Source organism: Eptatretus burgeri, chromosome 7 (assembly GCF_056783735.1).
Source record: "Eptatretus burgeri isolate ZD-2024b chromosome 7, Ebu_testis_v1, whole genome shotgun sequence".
NCBI lineage: Eukaryota > Metazoa > Chordata > Myxini > Myxiniformes > Myxinidae > Eptatretus > Eptatretus burgeri.
In genome coordinates, this window is record NC_140967.1 from 36,605,188 (window position 1) to 36,615,187 (window position 10,000).

At 44.6% G+C, this 10,000-nt stretch overlaps 1 protein-coding gene across 4 annotated transcripts in view; it reads left to right on the forward strand.

Annotated features, from left to right (window-relative positions):
- LOC147023049 (serine/threonine-protein kinase MRCK alpha-like) overlaps positions 1 to 10,000 on the forward strand; it is a 328,524-nt gene that overhangs the window by 115,587 nt on the left and 202,937 nt on the right. For 3 of the 4 annotated variants that reach the window (XM_085888048.1, XM_085888050.1, XM_085888051.1), the window contains exon 3: positions 3,913 to 3,996. In XM_085888048.1, coding sequence (XP_085744174.1) covers positions 3,913 to 3,996 — 84 coding nt within the window. Of the gene's footprint in view, positions 1 to 3,912; positions 3,997 to 4,179; positions 4,288 to 10,000 lie in introns of those variants that run through there. The other variant, XM_085888052.1, reaches the window with a different exon arrangement.

Sequence of the window (10,000 nt, forward strand, 5' to 3'; positions counted from 1 at the left end):
AAGCCAGTCGTCGACTGGGAATCCTCCGTCGTGCAAAGTCCTTCCTCGGCCCTCTTGAGCTCCTGACCACTTACAAAGCTTTTGTCCGTAGCCTGATGGAGTACTGCTCTCCCCTCTGGGCTGGTTCTCCTGCCTCCCACCTTTCTCGGATTCACGCTGTCGAAACCAGGGAATTTTGAATCATCGGCATCTCCCGCAATGAAGCTGTCTTTGGCCTCTCACTCAATCACCGCAGGTTGGTTGGTGGTCTTTCTGTCTTCTACCGTCTCCTCTCCAGCCTTGCCCCCCTGCTCTCTCTGCGATTTGTCCCCACCACATTTCCGCAGGGCGCTCAAGGTCCGCCAACAACCCCCTTCTGGTAAAACTACCAAAGTCATGAATCACTGCTCACCTTCACTCTTTCATGCCTCTTTTTCCCACCTTTGGAATAAATTCCTTCACTCTATTCTTTCCCATTCTTCCCTCCAGGCTTTCAAAACAGCTGTTCACCACCACCTCTTATCATACCCCCTCCAAATCCTCGATCTTTTCTTCCCCCCGATAATCCACCCAAGCCCACTTTCTTCAATTCCCCTGCTTTCCTTCCTGAAAGTCCCTGTAATGTCCATCTTCTCTTCGCCATGTTCCCCGTCCCATCCCCATCCCTCTCCCTTCCACAGTTCACCTAGTGTGTCTGTTCCCCACTGTTTTGTCCCACCCACTCCCGCCCCTCTTGTCTCATGCCCCCTTGCTGTGCGTTGTGTGTTAGCTCTCATACGAGCCTCGACAAGGTATACAAAAAAAAAAAATATTCCCGGTTGTCCTCGGTGGAGCCGGACCTGGGGCTACTGCTCACAATTAACATTGTGGTACGGTGGGTTGTTTTAGAACCACGAACGCCACCCAGTCAACCACGAGTTCCAGTGTCCGCCCTCTAATTATTCCGTTTAACTCGAGGTCACGTGGTTACCTGAGCGGGGAGCGCGCCCTCGGCAAAGCACCAATGTTATCTCGATTAGATTTTAATTAGGGCGGCCGAACGTTTTAACCGCCGGTGTGTGCCAACTATTTTTGGTCAAATCTGTGGTAATTACCTCCCAGTCTATCTCGGTTCGAACAATGCCAGACCAATGGAAGGAAATGACAAACACTGACAGGTTGGAAATCGAGAAATGATTTATTAATAATAAAATAAATAAATAAAAAGAACTTTTTATTTTCTGAGGTAAATAAATGAATTGATTTCTTCGTAAAATCAATCAAAATGCCAGGAAAGAGACAAAGAGCAGATGCTTATCATGGGTTGACTTACTTACAGATGAGCACAGACATGGGTACCCAACACATCATTCGGGGGCGAGGGGAAGAAGAATCTTCTCGCTCACCAGAAAGTCATCGTCCGTGAAGTGAAAACGTCCTGAAATGTGTGCGTGCATGTCACGTCTGTCGCCAGCACCCAGCCTTGCCGTGCACCCTCTCACGAACAGCCTTGAACGCCAGTTGACGTCTGGAGGGCACCGAGATCGTCTGTCGCGGGTTTGGACCTTGGTGCTGTGACACGGGTAGTTCTTCACATTTCACAAAACTGGCGACATCCAGTGACCCACACGTCCATCGGTGACTGACCTGCGCCTCACTCGTTGGCGCTGCTCACACCCACACGCGCACCACATGCTCGCTTGCTCACCTGCAGGCTTGCACGCTTCCTCCTCCTTTTCCTCTCTGGCTTTCTTTCTCCTCTCTGTCTCCTCTTACTTCTCTTGCCTCTTTTCCTCACTTCTCTCACCCTTTTCCTCTCATTTTTCTCTCCGGTTCGCTTCTTCCCTCACGCGTTTCAACTCTCGCTTTCTTTCTCGTTCTCTTCTCCCTCCTTTTTCTCTCTCCTCCGCTTTCTTTTCACTTTTCTCGCCTCCGCTTTCCTTTCACTTCGCTCGCCTCCGCTTTCCTTTCACTTCTCTCGCCTCCGCTTTCCTTTCACTTCTCTCGCCTCCGCTTTCCTTTCACTTCTCTCGCCTCCGCTTTCCTTTCACTTCTCTCGCCTCCGCTTTCCTTTCACTTCTCTCGCCTCCGCTTTCCTTTCACTTCTCTCGCCTCCGCTTTCCTTTCACTTCTCTCATTCATTTCTCCGCTTTCCTTTCACTTCTCTCGCCTCCGCTTTCCTTTCACTTCTCTCGCCTCCGCTTTCCTTTCACTTCTCTCGCCTCCGCTTTCCTTTCACTTCTCTCGCCTCCGCTTTCCTTTCACTTCTCTCGCCTCCGCTTTCCTTTCACTTCTCTCGCCTCCGCTTTCCTTTCACTTCTCTCGCCTCCGCTTTCCTTTCACTTCTCTCGCCTCCGCTTTCCTTTCACTTCTCTCGCCTCCGCTTTCCTTTCACTTCTCTCGCCTCCGCTTTCCTTTCACTTCTCTCGCCTCCGCTTTCCTTTCACTTCTCTCGCCTCCGCTTTCCTTTCACTTCTCTCGCCTCCGCTTTCCTTTCACTTCTCTCGCCTCCGCTTTCCTTTCACTTCTCTCGCCTCCGCTTTCCTTTCACTTCTCTCGCCTCCGCTTTCCTTTCACTTCTCTCGCCTCCGTTTCCCTTTCACTTCTCTCGCCTCCGCTTTCCTTTCACTTCTCTCGCCTCCGCTTTCCTTTCACTTCTCTCGCCTCCGCTTTCCTTTCACTTCTCTCGCCTCCGCTTTCCTTTCACTTCTCTCGCCTCCGCTTTCCTTTCACTTCTCTCGCCTCCGCTTTCCTTTCACTTCTCTCGCCTCCGCTTTCCTTTCACTTCTCTCGCCTCCGCTTTCCTTTCACTTCTCTCGCCTCCGCTTTCCTTTCACTTCTCTCGCCTCCGCTTTCCTTTCACTTCTCTCGCCTCCGCTTTCCTTTCACTTCTCTCGCCTCCGCTTTCCTTTCACTTCTCTCGTCTCCGCTTTCCTGTCAGAACGAACCTCCAATTCGTTTTATATCTGCGGCCGTCTCCGCGGGCGCAGTCCTCCCCAAGCTCACCCCACCCCACTTGCGCACAGTTACTATGACGACCCATGCGCTCTCAAAAAAGGTGGGCATTGGAGCTCGCGAAAGAACGTTGCTAAGGAAAAATAAGGGGGGGCTTCAGAGCTCGTGAAAGAAATGTGTGTAAACTTGTCTGTCGTAAAGAAAAAAGCTTCCCATAAGAGAGGGGATCTATTCTTTACCCTTCTCAACACATCACATTTAAGATCCCATTAGACATGGGGATGGGGCTAATCTGAACATGCATTTAAGGAAATAACTGTCCGAGGACCTGGATGTGTGGATGCATTCATCAGACTGGATTCTGAAATCTACAACAATATCAATCATGATATCTCAAAACTTTGTGGACGTATTTGAACGAAACTTTGTGGACAGGTTTGGTATGTCGCAAAGTGGCTGAAGGCATGTGACAATGATGAGGAGGACGACAAATTAATTTAATTTTGATGAAGATCTGAGTTCAGATCCAGATACGAGGATTTTTTAATTATTGAAGTGATTCTTCACGGTTGAGAGATGGGTCCAAAAACGATATATAGTATGATATAAAAAATAAAATTGGGATCGATATGTTCCACTGGATCAGAAGTTGCATGGTGGAGGTATGCGCTCCTACCAAGTGTCCTTATTTTAAATATGTAATTGAGCATAAGAAAAATCTTCCCTAATTATGCATACTATTATTGAAAGGTGTGGGGGAAATGACCATGGCTTGTCTTCAACTGTCTTGAGTCTCATTCACAGAATGTATTGAACACCTCACGTTGCACAGTGGGCAAAGACAAATGGTGGAGTGCTGTTCTGTCACAGAAGCACTGAAGCAGCTAACTGGGAATGATGCACTTGTATTCAAATTGCAAAGTAGAAACACTTTTTTTTTACATTCATAAATGGTTGATTGCAAATGTTTTTATTTATTTCGGCTTTTTTTATGCATAGGTGGCTGTGGTGAAAATGAAATGCTCGGAGAAGGTTTATGCGATGAAAATTCTCAACAAATGGGAGATGCTCAAACGTGCTGAGGTTAGTTTTACGACTTTTTCGGTAAAATTATGATTTCACCCATGTTTAAATTCATTTATTGCTTTAACAATACCATTTCCAGTTTATGAAGTTCCTCATCTATCCATGTTAGCTTTGCATATGCATAAGTTAAAAACAGCCTTTGCTTGTGGCATGATGCATTTTAATTATGGTGTCTTTCAGGGTTCTTGTTGATTTTTGGCATTGGAGGTAATTTCGTTTGAATAGGAGTTAACCCTGAATAAGGCCAGGGCTGTGGAGACAATTTGGAAGGACTTTGAGCAATTTGAGGTAATTTGGAAAAAATAACTTTCACAAGGTCTTATGTTGGCTTTCAATTTTCCAGATTTAACACATATTTGACCAACTTAAGGTGAATAAAATGATTAATACACATGTCTCTTTCATTCGCACATGTAAAAAAAATTTTTTGACATATGGTCAGTAAATGTCCATGGTAATAATATTGATCGAGGAAAACCAGTTTGGCAAGAATTGATGCAATCTGTATGGAGTGGCAGATTACCAAATTTCCTTGCCAAAATAAGTCTTTCATTGCATCTTTTTGTTTTTTACCAGATTAAAGGAGTTATAAAGAATAAAAAGGCTTTGAGAGAAGTTTCTTAAAAATCGATAGGTGCCAACTATTTGTACAATAGACGGTGAAAGTAATCAGTTACTGGCTTTTAACAAGAACTCCGTGTATATTAATTACATTCACTAGCCTGCCCGTTGCAGCGTTACTTGCAAAAAAATGTTTAAAGATTTTTATTGCAAAAAATATTTTTTATTACAACAAAATTTTTTCAACACTTTTCGAAATACAATGTTTTTGGTTTTGTTGAATGTTGTTGCCAACATCTTTGGTGTTACACACCTAATATACATCTGCATTTTGCTGTTGACGTTTCATTGGGTTCCGTGAGGGGCAACAATATATAGTTAGCCATGTGTGAAAACTGGATCACGCAGGTACACTCCAACTCTTTGCAAAGTTTGATCTTGACTTGAGCCTTATTTATTTATTATTATGCCAAATGTGAGCTGTACTGGGAAATGACATCGTTGCCAAACAAATTGGACAGACTCCTCGGTGGGCTGTATTGCAGTGCTGAGAATTTGCATTGTTTTGTGTGATCCTGTATTTGTTTCCTGCAGTAGCCGTTAATTGATGATGATTGGCGACTCTTCTGTATTTTCACCCTATTCACCTCGAGAACTGGGCGTTGCTTGCTAAGTTATGTTATCTCTTTATGCTTTTGCCATTGGTGATGTACAGGGTGTTTCAAAAAGAGTGATGCAACTTGAAATGTTTATAACAAAGAAACAAACCTCAGAAAATACCATGTCATACGCTTTCAAGAAATGTTTGGTTCACGTTCCTATCACTGATTGCAATTGCAGTAAGTCACTGCTGGAATTAGTGAGAGCCCAAGGTCATAAATTGGCATTTATGCAAAATCCTTGTAATTAACGTTCTCGATGTGTGCTCCTCCACAGTTCAGACAGGCATTGATCCTGACTCCAAAGTTCTGTCCAACTTTCCTGTAGGTCTCATGTAGCACCGCCTCGAGGTAGTCTGACGCCTGCTTCAGATCATTCAGTGTGGCAAAGCGGTTGGTGTCGACAGAGCTCTTGGCAGCCCCCCCAGAACCAGTCATCCAGAGGGTTCAAGTCTGGGCTATGGGGTGCCCAGTCCTGAGCAGTACCCAGGGCAATGAGGCGGTTTCTGGAGGGCTGCTACAGGAAAGTGATGGTGTCAGCAGCTGTACGTGGGGGTGCACCATCTTGCATAAACCAGGTCATGCTGAGCTTGTTTGGGGTGACCTTCTGGACTATATCATGGAACTTCTGGAGCATGGCCCAGTAGTGCTCATCGCTGATCATCACCACCCCGCTGTTGTCATTCTCAAACCAGTAAGGCCCTAGCGTTCCCCATCTGGCATTGAAGGTGCAGAAGCATGTGACGTTAGGCCCTTTCAGGTACCTCTCAATGATCTCAGGTGGTTCTGCCCCCCAGAAAATGTTGTTGTGGTTGTTGATTGAATAAAGTAGTCCTCAATGTTGTGGTCTACCCACACTGTTCACGTGGAAATGGGCTTCATCAATGAACCAGATCAGGTTGATCCAGTTTGGGTACTGCTCCATCCCGTCACTGAGCCAATTGCACATATCAAGTCTTTCTCATGTCATCAGCTTCAGTTCCATAGTGAGGACATGCCAGACTGATGTTGGTTTGATGCATAGCTCCCGGGAGTGGGACTTCTTGGGACTGTCCACTGCAGAATCCCGCATGGTGTCGATGTTGGCTTGGCTCTTGGTTACTGATGCTGGCCTGCCACTGTTGTCCTTGCTCTGGTTAACCTCCGCCATCGAAGATCGGAGGTTACTGTTTTCACCCCTTTCTGTTTGTTTGTTTGTTTGTTTGTTTGTGAACAGTATTACGGAAAAACTCCTCATCGGATTTCGACGAAACTTGGTGGGGGGATTAGGTATGGTCCAAGGATCATGCCATTAGATGTTGGACTTGGTTCAAAGTCCAATATGGCCGCTATGGCGGCCATTTTGAAAAAATATTTGAATTTTGTTTTTGCATTTATACATGTTTTTTAAGTGATTTCCAAACCCCCCCCCCCAAAAAAAAAATTGAGAAAAAAATTTTTGCAACTTTTTTTTTTCAACAAAATTTCGATTTTTTTTTTTTTTTTTTTTTTTGCATTTCTACATGTTATAAGTGATTTCCAACAAAAAACATGCCAAAATTATAATTGCGGCTGATTTTGGAACTTCAGGTGGAGATACCCACGTAAAATCAATTTCTGTCTCAAGGAATCTAGTTATGACGAATGAATTGAGTTTGTAAAAGTTAAAAGTAAAAGGGAAAGTTGCAAACTATAACTCTGTGAGCACTGTTGACGTCAAATTGAATGAATAGGATATCAGGTTCACTTGAGTGACCAGGCAGTATTGGCGCGGAGGTTTTGCACTCTACCGAGTGCTTATTTATTTATTTTGCTTTGTTTACTCATTCATCTGCAATTACAAAATCCTCTGCGATACACCCAGTAGAGTGATTGCTGCTGTGGACCAAGCTGGCAGAACACAAAAACCCCTGGGTGGTTCTTTCGGTCCCGGCCTGTTGTGTGGGCCATGTCGGATCATTCTCCTTTTTAGTAGCAAACTGTCTGGGTAACCATTAGCCCTCAAAACACTCTGAAGATGGTCCATCTCTCTCATCTTGTCTTCGATGGTATATGGTAACTCACGTCCTCTTTTTTGAAGGTGTGTGTACCACAGATCTTTTGTGCTCCAATCGATGACAGGAATCAAAGTCGAGGTAGCGGTCGGTGTGTGGAGGCTTTCTGTAAAATGACCTTCATAGTCCATGGGCCCAGGCCAGAAATTCCACTTGTCGGTACCATCTCAGGAAACCAATCCAAGTTATGATTTTTGAATTGGTGTATGTATTGAGATCATATTTTGATGTGATAACCATTGCAGACTGGCAGCTTATTGGTAGTTATCATCTTTGGAATGTAACCACCCTCCGCATAATGAAAGCGAAAAGGCAAACTCAGAAACATTCACTAATGATACAATTGCTGTTTCCACATGGGGCTAGAATGAACTGCAAACCACAAATACATGTCTGAAATGCTTTATTTATACCATCTGAATAATCCTTTCTGTCATTCCTGAAGGCAGAATTCTTGTCGCACCACACCTCTCTCCTCTATCCCTGCGTTACATACCCAATAAATCTTTGTCGTACCACATGCTTTTCCTCGCTTGCTGTTAATAAATAATTGTCATGAGGAATGTTCCCAGCTCACCTTTGTCTTTTCTCTCATTGGTCCAGCATGGTTCGAATCTAAGTTTAGCCGGGTCTTTATCCCCAACAATCCGTTCCTTCTCGCCGGTACGTCCTTGGCAGTGTCGCTCGGCTGCATCTGATCCGGAAAGGTGATCCGATCCGGTCAAGTGATCCGGTTCGGACAAGGCATACCGAGGGCGTCGTTCCCTGGTAGTTAAACCACGTGATTAATTAGGTAACCCGATTATAGACGGGAGGACCCAAGGTGACGCGGTTGAGTTATTGGCGTTCACGGTCGGTTAAGCGACCCGCCGCGTCACGGAATTATTCATGAGCGACGGCCTACAATTCCAGGGAGTCTGGTGGGAATCGACAGAGATTCCCCCACCTCGTGGTCTTCTCACCCAACCCCGCCGGCCTGCAACAATATGTATGAATATATATGTATGTATATATATATATATATATATATATATATATATATATATATATATATATATATATATATATATATATATATATATATATATATATATATATATATGTATGTATATATATATATATACACACGAGGTGTGTTCAAAAAGTATCCAACCATAATTTTTCGTGCATAAACAAATGAAGCGAGGGAGGCGATCCTAATCCGTATGCGTGAATATTTTCCTGCCTGCAGAAGCTGTCAGTCGCCGAGAGACTTCCGATGAGTGAGGAAGTGTAAGTGAGCGCCGTCGGATTTTCCTTTTGACAAAATGACGGATCACTGTGGTCTCATCGCCAGTGATCACTGTGTTGAAGAAGTTGGGATCGCTGTTCACAGTCTCCAGCATGTCCTGTGTGATCTCCAAACGGAGTTGATTCTGCTCGATCGTTATCAGCTTTGGCACGAACTTCGCTGAGATTCTCCTAAAGCCCAAATCCTCAGTCACAATGGAATGAACGGATCCAATGCTGACGCCCGCCTCGTCTGCAAGTTCTGTGATCGTGATTCGACGATCCGACATCAGCAGGATGCTCACTTGGTCAATGACGATCTCATTTCGGGATGTTGATGGCCTACCAAAATGTGCTTCACTTTCCACTGATGTGCGACCATCTTTGAAGCGGTTGTACCACTCTTTTATCTGTGTGATGCCCATTGCTTCGTTCCCGAAGGCCTGTTGAATCTTGGGATCGTTTCCACTTGGGAATCGCCAAGCTTTACACAAAGTTTGATGCAGTAGCGTTGTTCAAGTTTTTCCGTCATTTTGTCAAAAACGAAAATCCGACTGCGCTCACTTACACTTCCTCACTCATTGGCGGTCTGTCGGTGACTGACAGTTTCGGCAGGCGGGAAAATATTCACGCATACGAATTAGGATCTCCAACATACGTGCACCAAACCACGCCACCCTAGCTTCGTTTGTTTACGCACGAAAAATTAAGGTTGGATAATTTTTGAACAACCTCGTATATATGTATATATTGATATATACAGTGGGGAGAACAAGTATTTGATACAATGCTGATTTTGCAGGTTTTCCCACTTACAAAGCACGTAGAGGTCTGTAATTTCTATCATCGGTACACTTCAACTGTGAAAGACGGAATCTAAAACAAAAATCCTTAAAATCACATTCTATGATTTTAAAATAATTAATTTGCATTTTATTGTATGAAATAAGTATTTGATACATCAGAAAAACAGAACTTAATATTTGGTACAGAAACCTTTGTTTGCAATTACAGATATCAGACGTTTCCGATAGTTCTAAACCAGGTTTGCACAGACTGCAGTTGGGATTTTGGCCCACTCCTCCATACAGATCTTCTCCAGATCCTTCAGGTTTCGGGGCTGTCGCTGGGCAACACAGACTTTCAGCTCCCTCTAAAGATTTTCTATTGGGTTCAGGTCTGGAGACTGGCTTGGCCACTCCAGGACTTTGAGATGCTTCTTACGGAGCCACTCCTTAGTTGCCCTGGCTGAGTGTTTCGGGTCGTCATGCTGGAAGACCCAGCCACGCCCCATCTTCAATGCTCTTGTTGAGCGAAGGAGGTTGTTGGCCAAGATCTCACGATACATGGCCCCATCCATCCTCCCCTTAATACGGTGCAGTCGTCCTGTCCCCTTTGCAGAAAAGCATCCCCAAAGAATGATGTTTCTGCCTCCATGCTTCACGGTTGGGATGGTGTTCTTGGGGTTGTACTCATCCT